This window comes from Pipistrellus kuhlii, unplaced genomic scaffold (genome assembly GCF_014108245.1).
Source record: "Pipistrellus kuhlii isolate mPipKuh1 unplaced genomic scaffold, mPipKuh1.p scaffold_m20_p_25, whole genome shotgun sequence".
Lineage (NCBI taxonomy): Eukaryota > Metazoa > Chordata > Mammalia > Chiroptera > Vespertilionidae > Pipistrellus > Pipistrellus kuhlii.
The window spans coordinates 9,664,990-9,682,684 of NW_023425524.1; the positions used below are offsets into that span (position 1 = coordinate 9,664,990).

The 17,695-nt window shown below is 40.0% G+C and overlaps 1 protein-coding gene across 15 annotated transcripts in view; it reads left to right on the forward strand.

Annotated features, from left to right (window-relative positions):
* The window catches only part of CDC42BPA (CDC42 binding protein kinase alpha), a 181,502-nt gene that overhangs the window by 141,582 nt on the left and 22,225 nt on the right, over positions 1 to 17,695 (forward strand). For 9 of the 15 annotated variants that reach the window (XM_036453671.2, XM_045587148.1, XM_045587145.1 and 6 more), the window contains 5 exons: positions 987 to 1,025; positions 10,701 to 10,784; positions 14,004 to 14,109; positions 15,489 to 15,625; positions 16,296 to 16,435. In XM_036453671.2, the coding sequence (XP_036309564.1) occupies positions 987 to 1,025; positions 10,701 to 10,784; positions 14,004 to 14,109; positions 15,489 to 15,625; positions 16,296 to 16,435 (506 nt within the window). The remainder of the gene's footprint in view (positions 1 to 986; positions 1,026 to 10,700; positions 10,785 to 14,003; positions 14,110 to 15,488; positions 15,626 to 16,295; positions 16,436 to 17,695) is intronic. The other 6 variants (XM_045587146.1, XM_045587149.1, XM_036453660.2 and 3 more) reach the window with 2 other exon arrangements.

The following is a 17,695-nucleotide window of genomic DNA, read 5'->3' on the forward strand; positions in this document are numbered from 1 at the left end:
GGGACCTGCCATGCCTCCTTTATCTGCCAAGTACCTGGACACACTTAAACCCTCAAAGTGTGAGGTGGAAGTGAAGATAGCAAATGGCCTGAGCAGAGGTGGTTCATATTTAAGAAGCTCAGTATTTCATTTTTCAAAACTTGGTAAGTGACTTGCGAGGCTGGAAGCATGGCCGGTGGTTGTGACCGTTCTGAGGAGTGGGATGCGAAAGCTTGAATCCCAGCTCCGCCACATACAGTTTTGTGGCCTGTGGCAAGCTAATCCCTCTTCTTTGTACTGAAAACGGGGGTCATCTTACCTACATTAAATTCTGGGAGAGTTAAGAGTTCATATATGTAAGGTACTTGGTAAAATACCTCTATCTGTGACACACATGGTGAATATTAGCTGTTGCCATTAAGGAACAGAGGGGAGAGACTAGATCTTAGTCGTCCATGTTTGATGTGGGGAGGGAGGGCGAGACGGTTCGTCCAGGAAGAATAACGGAGGGACAGGGCCAGGTTTGAATGTGGCACTCAGACTTCAGACCGGCTGGGCTGGTAGACAAACCCTGTCTGGAGCTGCCGGCTCTGACTCTGCCACCGGCTCTTCGGGTTGCAGTGGAGCGGCCTCCATCCGGTGCCGCAGGGAGGAACAGCAGCTCCCGGGCACCCACCAGCCCGCGCCCCGGGCAGATGCCGCCAACAGCCTTGCAGATGCGTTCTCCCTGCTGCTCCCGGAGGAGATGGCCGTCGTGGGTGAAGGGTCCCTTGTGGGTCGCTGTCCGTGCAGGTCCAGTGAAAACGGTGTCACTCTCTGACCTCGTCCGAGTGGCGATTTCTCTCCTGTCCTGCCCTCCAGTTTTCCCTGGAGAGCCCATTCCTTTCCGTTTATCTGAAGTGTCTGTATATGTATGTTTATATACTCTGTGTGCTAAGACAGCGTAGTCATTGGGAGTCACGTGTGTACTGTGTGTAACGTGCAGTCTTCTCCTCTCTTTGTTGAAGCGCTCTCCGTCCTGTACTCCAGCTAGCAGAGGCCGACGTGTAAGAGACCCCGTGCGCAGTGTGCACCCCCCTCCCACCCCCCGCCTGTGGCTGCACCCGTGCTCACGCTTTGTGATGTCGTCACCTCGCGTGCATGCTCTGTGCTGCTGCTCCGCTGCTCCCTGCTCCTCCGTGTCTTCTTTCTTCCTTTGGCTTTGGCCGCAAAGCTTTAGGAATGCTCATATAAATTTCTGTAACACACTGCTAGAATTATAAGGTGTCTTCTTTGTTATGTGAAAAAGTGGTTATAAATAGCCAACACTTTCTGTTACATTTTTTTTTACAACATCTTACCTGATAAAAGAGAAGCATGCAAATTAACCATCATTCTGCTACACCCACAGCCGATCAGAGTGAGTATGCAAATTAACCCAACAAAGATAGAGGTTAATTTGCATAAGCAGGCTTGCAGTGGTGTGAAGCCTGCTCTGAGGGGAAGTGGGCAGCAGAGGGAGCTATGGAGTGGTGCTCCAGACAGAAGCGGGCTATGCTGGCTCCCGGGTGGCCGGGGTGCAGGGACATGCTGGATCCTGGTAGGAGCAGGGATATGCCGGCTCCCGGGTCGCGCTGGGCGGCTGGGAGTGAAGCTGGGGGAAGGAAGGCCTATTCTTGCACGGATATCATGCAACAGGCTTCTAGTAGTTTATAAATTCTCCAGAATAGATATTCAAATCAATATATTGAAGATAACTTGGGAAGTTTTCATAAAGAGAAACAAGTACATTATTTGTAACTAGTAAGATTATACTTACTAGTTGTAACTTTCAGTAATTATTTTAGAATGATAAAATACTATATTTACTGTTGTGCAAATGATTTAGTGAGTGTTTCTATAATACTGTTAATCATAAGCTTAATAGAAATAATTATATCAATAAAAGTTTGAGATTATAAACTGTTTCTGAATAATAAATAAAAATAGATTACCTGCCATTTGTTTCCAAAACATTTCTAGCTACTAAAAGATAAAAAAATGGGTAAAAATTAAATTTTTTTTCTAACTTAGAATTTTATATTTACTGATATGAAACCACGTTAGATCTATGTCAGATCCATATCAGACTTTTACTTTAAAATCAGTTTTCTTATAAGAATGGTTTGCTCTTTGTATTTGCTCAAATCTGTAATTAATTTTGGAGTAGAAAAGGCCATTGGTACGTAGTCAAGATGCGTAGTTTTAGTTGTTCTCATTCTTTAGAAGATAAGAGAACCATACTGCATAATTTGAGGAATTCTTGCTTAGCGGGTCATCTAAAAATCAGATCCGGTCTGGGGGTGGGGGACGACATTTTATTGAACTACTCTAAATAAGTGTATTGTTGGTTATGTATTAGAGAAATCCTTACAGATTCAGGAAACATTATGGGCTTTTTACATGACATTGTTATGCATTGTGGACAATATTGCTGATACTCAGTTTTTCTGAATTTTTTTTTTCTCCCAAACATAAAGCAGTAAGTAAAAACACATTGGAGTATAGAAAATGTTTCTAATGCTAAGTAATCAGAATAACTACTGAAAGTATTTTTATGTAGAAAAAAAAGAATTCATTGACCAAAAAATAGAAAAAAACACATTTATAAAAGATACTTCTTATTTATTTTTATCAATAGATTACAATTTAGAAATATTGAATGAATTGCTTATACTATTCAGTTAAACTTTGTTTTCAAGATCTTTCTTTGGATAATATAAAAATGCACTGTTCAATTAACATTAGGTTTTTATTGCTTTCTAGTATCTCCTTTTAAAATCATCCTTTATATAGTTATAAACCTAATTATTGAATTACAAGATCTCTGCTGCTGATTGTATCATATTTATTAGCTTTTCCTGCATTATTCAAGTTATTGCTTATATTTAATGCTCACATTAATTTAATTGCTTACATTAATATTTTTAATAACAATTTTTAACTTCCATGGCTTAACTATATTAATGATTATATTTGTTTTGAAGTCAAAATAACTAATGTGCTTTAATTGCTTTGCTGCCATATTATATCTGAATCATTGCCAATTAATTATTAAAATTAAATTTAGGCTCTCTGTAAATCCTGACACATAGTCGTTTAGTATATTATGAAAGTTTAGTAAAATTTCTTACTTTTTGGTGGGTAGAATCAATCATTAATTAGAAATGTACTAGTAAACATTTAATTATAGATAAAATCAATAACTTGAAAATCAGTTTGTTGGTGATAATGAACACTTTGATAAAGAAAACATGTAAGTAGTATTGTATTCTTAATCTTACTGTTAAACCTCTTGTGAGATATTATTATAGTGATAGCTATCTAGAAAGGAAATGAAATACTTTTTTAATTTCTTTATTGATTACAGTGTTACATATGTGTCCTATTCCCCCATTACAACTGCTACCCGTCCCTGGAAATGAAATATTATAATTTCTTAATCTGATTAAATATTAGTTTCTAATAGAATCTCTTTTAAAAAAATTATTTTAAACTTTGATATTCAAAACATTTTTGTCATGAGTATATTCATATTTACCAAACTTTGGTCCTTGTCTTTATAAGAAACATGCTTTTGGAAAATAAAGTGGTAGTTTTTCAACTTCACCTATATATATTCTTTTTTTTTTTTAAATCAGGCTATTATTGTACATGGCATAGTTTAATTTTTTAGTATGCTTAATTGGTGCCATCTCAAAATATTATTGCAATGTTTTTATTTGTTTTGAATTTTTTATATACAAAAGTAACTTGATTTTGTTTGATCTCTGGAATTTATTTTTACTTTAAGAGCATACAGTTCAATAAAGCTAGTATGGTAATTATTATTCTGTTTTAGCGCTTTTCAACCTTTTTTTCATCACATGGCACAAGTAAACTAATCCTATCTAATAAAAGAGTAATATGCAAAGTGACCATCACTCCAGAACACAAGATAGCTGCCCCCATGTGGACACAAGATGGCCTGCAGGGGAGGGAAGTTGTGGGCAGTTAGGGGTGACCAGGCCAGCAGAGGAGGGCAGTTTGGGGAGACCAGGCCTGCAGGGGAGAGCAGTTAGGGGTGACCAGGCTGGCAGGGGAGGGTAGTTAGATGTGACCAGGCAGACAGGGGAGGGCAGTTAGGGGCAATAGGGCCAAAATGTGAGCAGTTAGGTATTAATCAGGCTGGCAGGGGAGTGGTTAGGAGGTGATCAGGCTGGCAGGCAAAAGTGGTTAGGGGCAATCAGACAGGCAGGCAGGCGAGCACAGGGAGCCAGCAGTCCTGAATTGTGAGAGGGATGTCCCAGATGGAGAGGGTGTTGGCTGGGCTGAGGGACACATACATATACCCCATGCACGAATTTTGTGCACCGGGCCTCTAGTTACTAATATAAATGTATTATATTTTTTGCCGATCTGACCAAAAAAATAGGTGTAATTTTGGTTTATTCACATTGGTCAGTTGTTATTATTTGGCTGTTGTCAATTCTTTTTAATCTGGCAATCTAAGAGAAAAGAAATCTGTGCGCGTGACTAAAGAGTCAGGGATCACTTGTTCTGAAAGTTCTCACGGCACACCAGTTGAAACTCGCTGGCCTGTTTTATTACAGTGTGGTATTGGCTTATTTTTAAAATCTAAGTGTGTTTTCACTTCTGAGTAACCAGTTTTTACCTCATACAGCTAAGAAATTTTATAAATATAGCCTCATTTTTATTTTATTTTCAATGATGAGTAAAAACTTGTTAGGAGAAAAAGACCCTCATAAATGACAATAATCCTTCGGCGGGGCCAAGAGGATATGTGTTAAAAGCCTCACGAGGAGGTTAAGAGTCGCTCGTTTGTGTAATTACAGATCTTCCCTTTGCCCGGTGTCACAGTCATAACGTCACGCTTTCACGGGGTCATGCTGACTTTAACAGCCAGCGCCGGGCAGGGGACACAGGTCCTGGGAGATGACGTAGTGAAGGGAGCCTCCTGTTCGGGCACCTGCCATGCATGTCTGCGGCCTGTGCTCTGGTCTCACACGAGAGGGGGTGGGAAGCGTGCGCTCACTTCTCTCCTGTGCCAGCGGCTCCGCAGGCTCTGTCACCTGCCAGCCAGGACTCTTGGAAGCAGCAAGCTCTTGCCGTTCCCGTTCTTGAAGTTTTTTAAGTGATTGGACCCAGAGGCACAAAGACACTTTCACCTGTTCCCTCACACGGGAACATTCTGATTTTCATGTCTTTTACGGTTAAAGTCTTTTGTGGGGCTGGTCAGAAACTTGAATTTCCTCAAGATGGTTCAAGGTTTTGCACATAACAGATTTCCTACTTGCAAACTTCTTTAAAACTGAGCTAGTTGAGTACGTTTAAGTTCTTACTAGTATAATACTACTTTTCTTACCAATTCCATTTTAATTTAATCTCCTTCCCCATAGACTCTTACTTAGCTTACAGTTTATAAAATCGTACAGAAACTAGAAGGAAGAGATTTTTTAGGAAGTAAGACATTTATTTTTGCCTTATTCCCAAATTAGGATCATATTTCAGGTGAATAATTTAAACTGATGACCTTCTCTATGACTATTCCTGAGTAAAATCGGGAAAGGGTTAAATTTTGTCTTGAGTCACATTTCGTTCTTTTATTCTCTCATTCCTGGTCGAGTTCATTCAGGAAGGAGATAAGATCACTCAGCCTCGGGTCACTGTCACTATACTGCCATGGTGAGGCCTCTGGGCCAGCTGGGAGACGCTGCATTTGGAGTGTCCCACTGCGGGGCCAGTGCGTGGTGTGGCATTAGCCACGCGGCACATACCAGCTGGCGGGCTGCGGCTCAGGACCTCCCGTTTTGAAAGACCGAGACCCCCCCCACCCCAGCTGTGTGACTAGCTGCTGCTCCATGCCCCGAGCTGCCCTCACGGGACCTTTCTCCCTCCCCTTCTCCCAGCTCTAATGATGCCGTAAGGCCTGGGGGTGGCCACGTTCACCGCCCACCCACGTCTTGCCGGTGGCCTGCCCATGCCCACACCATGGGAGGGCTGCCGCCGTGTTTACCAGCTCCTACTCAGCCCCTAAAATAGTAACCATGATGATAAGGAAGAAAAAGAGAACATTGTAAGTGCATGTTAAAATGATATGCTGATGCTCTTTTCATTGGTTGTAGCTTCTGAGGGTCCTTTAATGTACAACCGATTAAAAAAAAAAAAATCCTAACCTTCTTTCCAAAGTACCTCCATTCCTTTCATTTAAAAAACTCAGTCTTAGTAATTTTGAAAATGGCCAAACCGAATATATCATTAATCATTGTGCTTATAGTAAGGCTAAATTTTAACCCAAAGCATTTTCAGTGTAAGACTACTTGGTTGAAAGTGTGCGACTGAAAGCAAGTGCTGGCGTTTCTGCTGCTGCAAATACAAAGCAGTAAGCACAGCGCTAATAGGTCATTTGTTTTTGCTTTCAACTAATGCCTGGGAGGGGACCAGACCAGATTACTCTCTACCTAAGACACATGTGTGTTCCCTCTCTGCAGTGCGTCTCCCTGCTGAGTATCTCATTTATTTCACATCCTTGGTTTCTTTTGTAACATACAACAGTGTCACGTGGAATGCAGGTCGCGAGATCAGTGCTCTGAGTAAGAGCTCAACAGTGGAAAGTAGAGCATTTTGTTAACATTGTTCTCTTAGCCTTGGTTTTCTTTAAAGCTCGTGGTTACGCTTTCGTATAAGGACTCATCCCTATTGCACATATCCACACTGAAGTTTATCCTCCCTTCTCAAGGCTAGGATCCTGCCTTCAGAAATGCTACAAGCTGCACGTTGTTGAACGTGATTTCTTGGGGTTTTGTTTTCCCCGACTTACTTTCCTGGGCTGATCCCGTTGAGAGCTCACGTGTACGGAACCTGAACGTCGGGATTTACCCCAGTCACAGCCCACCTCTCCTAGCGGAACAGTGAAGCTGAGCCCTCGCAGGTGCTCCCGGAGTCAGGAGAACGGGGTTTCAGAAACAGGGAAATCAGACTCTCCTTTCAATAAGGCAGAGTGTACTGGAGACTATGACATCGGGCTGGAAATCAGATAGGAATATAAAGCTAAAGTAGAAAATTGCCCCCCAGAAGTCAACTCGAAATAGCCAGAAAATGTGTTTCCCCACGAAGATGCCTTTGTTTTACGTGGAGGAGGATGTAGAACAGAGTTACGTACGCTTGGAATCGTCGTCTGCACGCTGCAGGCCGGGCAGCATCAGGTGCCATTGTCACTCTCCATCCGCCTAACGGACGGGACTCGTGAGCAGACCGGAATGGAGATGGCCGCGCTGGCAGCTGAGCAGTCTGCTCCAGCTGCTGAGTGGTGGTGGCCTGCGAGTAGCCCTGCCTTTGACAGCGCAGACACACTTGTATCTGCACTTCACGTCAGTCGGTGCTTTTAAACAGCCGAGGGACCAATTTTCTCAAGATTGTTTTTTCAGCCAGTCCCAGGGGTGTGCCTCCGTTAGCCTTCCTGCCCCCCTCCTCCACCTCCTCCCATCCCCCTGTTCCTGGCTCAGCACCTGGTGCCTCAGCGCCTCTGCTCCCCGCTGGCTCCAGAGCTGCGTGAGGACAGGAGGGCTGGCTGAGGTCAGTGTGGGCTGTGCTCAGGTTCCCACTTGGTGTTTGTCCAGCCTTGTGATTGCCTGTCCAGGCTGGAGGTGAGACCCTCTGCTCATTATTTTTAAAATACTTTATATATTTTTTAAAAATATATATTTTATTGATTTTTTACAGAGAAGAAGGGAGAGAGATAGAGAGCCAGAAACATTGATGAGATAGAATCATCGACCAGCTGCCTCTTGCACACCCCCTACTGGGGATGTGCCCGCAACCAAGGTACATGCCCTTGACCGGAATCGAACCCGGGACCTTTCAGTCCGCAGACCGACGCTCTACCACTGAACCAAACTGGTTTTGGCACTTTATATATTTTTAATGTTGAAATATTTCCATCACATAAAGAATAATAAGCACCCAGGTGACCACCATCTACGGATTTAACGGGTGTTGATCATTTTTTCTTTTTCTTTTTTTTCTAATTTGTATCCAAAGAAAGAAGATAGATAACTGAATTGAAACACCCTTCCCTGCTCCATCCCCCCATCTCTTTCCCAGACATATCTGAACACCGACATCAAATTGCATCCTCTCGCCCTTGGTTTTACGTGTGACTTTTTAATTCAGCGTGCTTTTGAGGTTTACTCATACATGTGCATTTAGTTCAGACATTATAATTACCGCATAACATTTTATCGTGAGAAAACACCACAACTGGCCTCCTGTTGTTGGTATGAAAGTTGTTTCCAGTTTCTGCTGTTACCCGCAGTGCTGAACGAACATCCTAACAGCGGCATGTGCGGTGTGTAGGGTATGTGCCTGCAATGGGATTGCTGGGTTGGGCATTGCATCTCCCACCTGAACGAGGTCTTGCCGGGTTATTTGCACAGTGGTTGGACCTGTTCTCACTCACACCAGCAGGGTGTGTCCCTATTTTCCCACATCCTCTACAACCCTTGGCACCATGAGCCGTTAACCCCTGGTACGCCATCAGTGTCTATGGACACTGGAGATAGTTTCCATTGTGGGCGTGTGGCAGTTAACTGGTTAACTTTTGCCAATTGGTTGGGTATGGAGTGGCATTTTTGTTTTAATTTGCATTTTCTGATTTCAAGTATTATTGAGCATCTTTTTACATAGTTTATCGGTCATTGGTGATTTGCCTGTTCAAGTCTTTTGTCCATTGTTCTGCTTAATTATTTTTTCTATTATTTTGTAAGTATTCTGTATATATTCTGGATAATAATCTTTAGCTGGCTATATGCATTGCAGATATTTTCTTCTAGTCTGTGGCTCATTTTTAAATGTTATTTGTGGTATCTTTTTGTCTTGGAACTATTTTTATTTTAAAATAGTCATATTTATCGATCTTTTTCTTTATGAATTCTGCTTGTTGTCTTTTTAAAACATGTCTTCTTTTCACGGCAATTATAAAAAGTTTCCTCCATATTTTCTTCTAAAAGCTAAAAAGTATTCTTACAATGTTTAGGACTTTAATGAAACTGAAATTTATTGTGTATTATAGGAAATGAGGTTCTAGTATATTTTTCTCATATGAACAGCCAGCTTGACTTGTGAAACTGTCTCTGCTTTCTATAAACCGGTCTGTGTGAGGGTTCTTTATTCTCTGCCGTTGTTCTTTTTGTCTTTTTCTGCACCAACAGGACATTGTCTTAATCACGATAGCCCTAAAGTAGTTCCTGATACCTGGCATGGTATCCCTCTCTTGCTCCCACCCATCTTAGTCTTCCTTTTCTTTTTGACTCTTCAGTTAGTTTTACATATGACATTTAAGATCAGTTTGTCAGAGGCCAGGTGGGGCTTTTAATTTGAATTATGGGTTTATCTAGGAGAATTGCCGTTTTCGTGATATTGGGTCATTCCATCCATGACCATGGTATACACATTTAGATATTCTTGCATTTTCTTCAGGAAGTTTTATTTCATGGGGATACTCCATATTGCCTGCTGGGTTTGTCCTAGGTCCCTGCAAGCCTTTGTTGCTCTGGTGAAGGGATCTTTTCTGAAGTATGTTTTATTAATTAGGCATTGCTGGTCTTTATGAATTCTGTTGTTCTTGTATCCAGTACCCTTGCTTCACTCCTTTTCATTCTAAAAACTTCTCTTGGACTTATTATGTAAATTCTAATGATAATTTTATTTCGTATGAATTATTTTTATTAACTTTTATAAAGGTTTTCAGTGTTCTTTTTCATATTTGTCTTTTTAAATGTTAAATTATAAATTGGATTAAAAACATCTTCAAGTTATTTAAATGTAATTTAGAATAAAATTCACAATTAAATAGAAAACTCTGAGAAACTTAACTGATTTTCATTTGAAGGCTATAATATATATAGAATATTCTCATTTTGGAGGTTGTACACTAACAAAAGCAAAGAGAGCCCATCCATTTTTCTCTTAATATTTTAGAATGTTCTATACTTTTATATAAAGCTAGCTTTTTCCTCTCATTTGCTTGCTTAGCATCCTAATAGGAAGTCATTTGTCATGTTGTTTTTACACTTTGTTAATCAAGTGTTCTCTGTTTTTTCCACAGTAAAATCACTGTTTCCTTTTATTCAAGGAAATGTCTTACAACAGGTCCCATAAAATAAAGATATGGCTTGTAACTAAATTTATGTGTAAATTCTGGATCCTAATAGTAATCACCTAACTTCCTTCTTTGGAAAGCAATTTCTGCATAGAAATTCCACAGAATTATATTTCATATATGTAATATGCATTCCGTATATAGAAATCAAGGAGTTAAAAGAATTTCTAAATATTTTTATCATAAATTTTGCTAAAAACTCAGATGCTTTTTAGAATTAATGTGGCATTTTTAGATGAGCGTGAAAATGCATTATCCTCGTTTTTATATAGGCTACATGCTATGACTTTTGTGTTCTTTGGTGGATTCTCTTTTCCAAATTTCTTACATTTCCAAACTGAAATAATTTTTATTAACATTTCACTTGTAGATATTGCAGACAGAAATTTAAAATATCAACATTATGAGAATTTTAGCTTCATTGAGATCTATTTTGGCTTATTGATGTTTTCCTTGCCTTTATTTACTTTTATTTGTTTCTAGTAATGCTAAAAGTAGATGGAGTTTCTTATAACATTTATTTCTTTTTTGCCCCTGGATTCAGACTGTAGACAGTTCTCCACTTCCAGTTCACACACCAACCTTAAAGAAAAAGGCATGCACTGGTTCAACTGGCTTTCCAGCTAAGGTACAGTCTACTTATAGCCTGTTGTGTTCTGAAAAGGAAAGAATACTCAAAATGAAAACAGGTTTCTTCTGCTTTTTTTATTTTCTGTGATTTTTTTTTTCTTTTTTGCTATTGGTTTCCTTAAAATTACAGACATGAAAGTTTGGGGAAAAATAAATTCTGTATGAATGGAAATAATCATCCTTGAGAAAGGTAAAAAGAGTGTCCAAAGTTTGTTTTGTTGTTCTTCCATCTTCTTTTTCTTTTTTAATATATTTTTATTCATTTCAGAGAGGAAGGGAGATGGAGAGAGCGATAGAAACATCAGTGATGAGAGAGAATCATTGATTGGCTGCCTCCTGCATGCCCCTACTGGGGATCGAGCCCACAGCCTGGGCATGTGCCCTTGACCAGAATCGAACATGCAACCCTTCAGTGTGTAGGCCAACACTCAATCCACTGAGCCAAACTGGCTAAGGCTTCCATTTTCTTAAATTCACTGTTATGAAGTTTTTTAGAGTGAGGAGGAGTGCTTGGAGGATGTATTGTAAGAATGGTATTAACTTGAGGTCACTTTTGGAAGAATCTAAGGTTGAGGTTAATAAAGCACCCAAAAAAAGAGAAATATTTAGTGAAAAATTCAGGCGAATTTTCATCTTTTCATTCTATTTGATTTGACTGAAGTGTTGTATATGGTAGAACATGCAGATTTAATTGCTTATCTCAAGCTCCTACAAAGAAATTCTAGAAATTGGAAAACTGAAAGGATTAAAAAAATGTCAGCACTAGCAGATTTACTCTTGATAGTCCCTTAAAGAGCAAAAAATTAAGAGTAAAAATTAGTATTCACGAGAAAGGTTGAGCAAAATTTTTTCTGATGCTGACAAATTGGGCACTTGTATTTTATTCCCCTAGTCTTGGCCTAACCATGTCTTCTGTAGTCTTAGGTCTTTGTAGGGTCATATTCTACCTGCTTTTATATTATGAGACTTTGAGAGCTGGCAGCGTCAGACAAAAGTTTGTTTATTCTCTCTGAGTTTGGGTCTCTTCACCTGTCTACGGAAATAATACCTATTTTTCTCGGCGTTGTGTCCATCACCTCGGATGATGCAGGTGAAGTACTGGCCTCATGTCCACACCTGGGTCGGTGCTTGGTCCATAAGAGCGGCCAGAGGAGGTACATACAGATAACCTGTCCTGCTCAGGACAGTCACATCCCAGGGCCTCTTTGAACTGACCAGGGTCCTGAGCAACGTCTGGAAGAGAATAGTTTGAAGTTGACCCAGAGCCCATGATTGCTCTAAATTTGGGAGTCTCGCCTCATTCCAAGTCCCCAATGCTCTGATAGTTCATTCTTCTATATAAAATGATGTCTTGGTTTTTATTTTTTAAATAAGTTTCTGTTGACTTTAGAGATAGGAAGAGAGAAGGAAAGAGAGATAGAAACATCATTGATGAAAGAGAATCATTGATCAGCTGCCTCCTGCACGCCCCCTACTGGGAATTGAGCCCACAACCCGGGCATGTGCCCTGACCAGGAATTGAACCAGTGACTTTTCAGTTCCTTAATGACGCTCAACCAACTGAGCCACTACAGTCAGGTGATGAGTTCTTGTTTTTCTTTAAAGAATTTCTTCTGTGGTATGTAAATCCCATATCATAGTTGAGAAAAGTAAAATATATTTTTAACTTAAATTTTAAAGCTTTGAATATTCTCTTTAGTTTTTTTTTTTTTAATGAGAAGTTAGTCTCAAATGGAGTGAATACTTCATAATCACTTTTCATCAGTATTCACATATTATTGGAATATAGAATAAAGTTTTTATTAGCTTAACTGAATCACACTTATAAAAGAGAAGTAATGAGAAAAGTGAGATGCAAAGGAATTAAGTAATTTGCTTTTGAGTTCACGTAATGAGTGAAGGAAAGGCAGTTATGCATTCATTACTAAGATGTGCTAAGACTGAATTAGGAGAGGGAAGGAGGATTCTGGAGAACTAAATTCTTACATTGATGTACCATCACATGGCTCAAGACAAGGCTTGGAGAATTTTAACTTCTGGGTTTTCAGAAAGAGATTTCAGCTGCCATCTGTCTCTAGAATAATCCGTAGTATGTATTTCCATGTGGTCAACTGTAATACTGCCCACTCCCACAAGAGGAAACAGATTTTTTAAGCTTATGATTTGTTCTTGGTCCCAGAAAAACCAAATACATGATGTATAATAAGGCAAGAATTTTTAATTACTCTTTGTTCTTCCTAAGGAGGTCTGAATGCATGTTAAATTTCTTTATTTCAGGTATAAACATGCAAGATTTCACTTAACTCTGCTAAAGAGTAATTTGAAGAATTGATGAGAATCCTGAAATCAAAAATTTTATTAGAAAGTTATAGTTATAAAAGCTAGTTTATAACTTTTCAAGTGTCAATTCAAGAGCAATTGATTATCATAACTTATTTCATTTTATCATAACCCAGCTCAATATTGCCTAACCAAAATATTTAAAGAGCATAGATTATAGAACTATACAGTGAGAAAGGAAAATTATCCATTTTACTCCTATATAGAAATTTTCCAGTAGCTGGTGCAGGACCCAGAGACTCATCATATGAAAAATATTTAAATAACCAATGTGTATGTTTTTCTTTTTTCTTATGATAGTGACATATTTATTTCCTATCATTTTTAAATATCTTTTTCATTTATTACTAATAAAAACTATCCACATACACACCGTGTTATTTTTATAGAAAAATGTTTGCAAAGGTCAGCCTTCAAACATCTATTTTCAATATAAGAAAACAACACACAATTTATATACAAATTCAATAGATGTTTTAAACTAGGGGTGTCGAACTCAATCAGAGAAGGGGCCAAAATCTAAAATCCAGCCTAAATCGTGGGCCGAATGGTTTACTGAACAGTCATAAACTGTCATTGTGATGGAAATGCAGCGGAGTGCAGTGATGACAGCGCGGTGCGGGCCACATTGCAAGGCCTGGCAGGACGGATTTGGCCCGCGGGCCTTGTGTTTGACACATGTGTTTTAAACCATAATACAGAAGATTTTATATTGTCATAAAATATTTTCTGTGTTTGATGCAGTAAAACTCAGTTAAACTTAAACCTATATTTAAAAACCGCATTCAGTCATCTAATTAGATATTATGTAATGCGTCGCTTGATGTTACGTCTTTGGAAGGAAACACTGTGTGTGTTTTATCCATTTGCTTTGCAGCGCAAGACTCACCAGTTTTTTGTCAAATCGTTTACGACTCCCACCAAGTGTCACCAGTGCACCTCGATGATGGTGGGGCTGATCCGACAGGGCTGCTCCTGTGAAGGTAAGAATGAAATGGTAAGAAATGTGGCCAAGTCCTAGCAGCTACCACCAAAACTGTAATCACGCAGCTTTATTCTTTTCACAAGGCATGGAAAGGTTTGTTTTACTTAACCATTTGCTTTTCTTTGCATAACAGGAATAGAGACAATAAAATGAGCAATTTGCGAAAGTCCGTTGAATATTAGAGAAACTAGACGGATGGTCCCAGAAGCATTTTTTTCAGGGGAGATACATTTAAATGTCTTATTCATCTTTATTTTATTATTCAGATGATTTTTGTGGTTTCAAAAAACCATTAATATATGTGGCAAAAGACATAAAAGTTATCGTTGATTCTGTTCATTTAATTTTAACCTTGTTTGATCAGATAAATTGTTGGAAAGTAGACAATGCAGTATCTTTTTAGAAATATCAAATGTCTGCCACTATGCCTCTAAGGTATTTTATTTCTAGTATCACTAGCAGAGGTTTTCCCTACCATTCACTGATTCATCGTCACTGTTTATGGAATGGCCGCTCTATGCTTCTGGGCACTGGGCATGCAGTGGTGGATGGGAGGGGATGGGGGTGTCACAACACAGATCCTGCCCTCAAGGAGCCCACATTCTGAGAGATGAGAGAGCAGAGATTGTTTGAAAAGAAAAAGCAGTGTATTTATTTGGGCATCACTTCATTTTTTCTATGAATTCGGAAATGAAAATTATCTAAATTATAACGGAATATAGTATTTGTGTATATTTTAGAAATATGCTTTTTTACAATCACGTGAGACTTACAAATATACTAATACCTCATATAATTTACTGTTTGCTATGAAAAAGATAAGGAAATTTTACTGATTCAAATTCTGATATAGTTTTCATTTCTTGTCATTAGGATTGGGAGGGACCTTGAAGGGAGGTTGTCAGTCTCCAGCAGATGCGTGTAGAGGACCCCGTGGAGAACTCTGGTAGAGGGCCCCGTAGAGGACTCTGGTAGAGGGCCCTGTAGAGGACCTGAAGTGCATACTTTGGATGGGGGATTAGTAGCATCCACACAATGTATTCTGTTTGGTTAGTTCTCCCAACCCAAGTGGCAAATCTCAGTTGCATTATCTTCATTAGTTTGTTGGATGCCTGAGTTTAGAGCCAAAGAAAATGCTCAGTTTGGAAAGGGGAGATTAGAGAGTTTTGAATGAATGAAATGATGGATAATGACTGGCATTATTGAAATTCTTTTGTTGAGCAAATAAATCAGCTCTCCAAATGACAAAGTCGTTTTTAAAAATAAGTCCACAGAGAAGCATTCATTTACCTTGCTTGTAATGAATTCTTGGTGGGTTTTCTTTTTTGTAAGATGAATTTTTATTGAACTTTTGTTTCTTTTTTGTCCTTCCAAAAGCGTGTGGATTCTCGTGTCATATAACGTGTGTAAACAAAGCTCCCACCGCGTGTCCAGTTCCTCCTGAGCAGACCAAAGGGCCCCTGGGCATAGACCCTCAGAAAGGAATAGGAACAGCCTATGAAGGTCACGTCAGGGTAAGTGTAATTCGCCTGGGGTTAGATTGATTTTTTAAGCTTCGTTAATGGATTAAAATGCAGTCCAGTCACCTTGCAAATACAGTCTTTAACAGAAAATTAAATGAATAAATTCACCTATTAATTTTATTTCACCAAAAGTAATGATTTGAAAGCAAAAAATAAACAAACTTGTCTTTGCTTGGAAAGCAATTCTAAAATGTTCTGCTCAGTCTTTATCTTGTAATGAACAAATGATGAAATCTCCATAAAGAGCCTTCAGCTCTTGGCCTTGGAGGAGAGTGGCATATGCTTATGAAGTATCAGGTAGTATCAAAGCATAATCTCCCTTGTAATCTTGAATGACATCTTAAGTGTAAGCTGCATTTCATCTCACTACCAAATTGGACTTTTATGCTATTTAGAAAGAAATCTGTGACTGTTATTGTAATGAATTACTAGTCAATGTTAAAATGGTACCATTTGAAAATGTTCGGAATATAAAGTCATGCAGTGATTGAAGAATGTATTCCCATACTTCATTAATTATGTCTGTGCCCCACCTGCTACTGTGCCAGCCAGAGTGTGGGCTGCTCAGACGTGTTATCCCCAGTTCCCACCGCGCAGGTGCCCGTGCGGTGACGGTCTCTGGGTGGCGTGTTTGAGTTGTTTTCTTGGGTGTTTGCCTAAGATCCCTAAGCCGGCTGGAGTGAAGAAAGGATGGCAAAGAGCGTTAGCTGTGGTTTGTGACTTCAAGCTCTTCCTGTACGACATTGCCGAAGGGAAGGCATCGCAGCCCAGCGTGGTAGTCAGTCAAGTGATTGACATGAGGTAAGCTTTCAAAGGGAAATACTGGTATCTTTGCAACATGGGGATCAAAATTGTGTGATTTTTCTTCTAATTATGTTGCCATGTTTTTATTTAAATCTCATTTCATGTTAATGTTCTAATTTACTAATATTGCTATTCTATATAATAAAAGCCTAATACGCAAATTGTCTCCTCGACTGGGAGTTCGACCAGAGGGCAGGGCCAGCTGGGCAACTGCCTGGGGCTCCTCCCCCCTTGCCAGCCTGGCCCGATCGGCCCCATTAGGGTGGGCCAGCCAGACCCCACCATGCACGAATTTGTGCACCAGGCCTCTAGTAGTAACATAATTAAAAATAGGAAGTAAGGTGTAGTTATAGGACAGGTTGGAGGAGGCACTGGGGGTCAGAGAAAAGAAGCTAATGTTTGCATCCAAAGGACCAGTTCAAAGGTTGCTGGGATATTGGAAGCCTACAGCGTAGTGTTTACATCATCACCTAAAGGCTTAGAATATAACTTCCATGGGAGGAAAGGAAATAAAAGTCTCAGTCAGAGAGGCTCTGGAATATGTAGTAATGATTGGTGAGCATGTAAGTAAACACACCATGACTGTTTCTGGCTTCGGTTTTCAGGTCTTACTGCCCCTTCAGTGCCCTCCTTCCCTCTCCTCAGAGCTCCAGCCCTTCTCCTGGGTCCCGTACTGACTCCCTGCTCCCGCCACACACAGCACTGCTGACCCACACTCCTCTCTCCGCCCAGTCTTCCTCCAGCTCTGACCACGCTGGCATCTCCAACAGCATCGCTAACATCCTCTTCCCCATAAATATGGAATAGGAAGGAATAGGTCCAAGACATATTAGCAAGGAAAATCCGACAGTGTCTGCTAAGGGCCCAACTACAGAAAAAGGGAGAAAGACCAGAGGTAACACTAAGGTGTCAAGCCTCCAAAACCAAGAGGATGATGGTACCAGGAACCAAATTCAGGAATAAATTATTGTGGATCCATCTGTCTAGGTGCTGAAGGAACAGTGAAAGGACAGATGAGCTGAGCTGAGGGCACTTGAGGTGTCTCGTCGGAGGCAAGAGGGCTCGGGGTCATTTGTGAATCCCAGTACACTTGAGCCCACTGGCCTTGGCACTCTGGGTGAGCCGGGAATTCTCTCCAGCTCTTGTGTAACGTGCCTCTGTAGAGCTACCGATAAGTGGTTATGGCACTCTCAGTTGAAATGGAGGGGACGTCAGATTTTTTAAAGAATTCAATTTGGATGTTTTGTGCAATTCAGT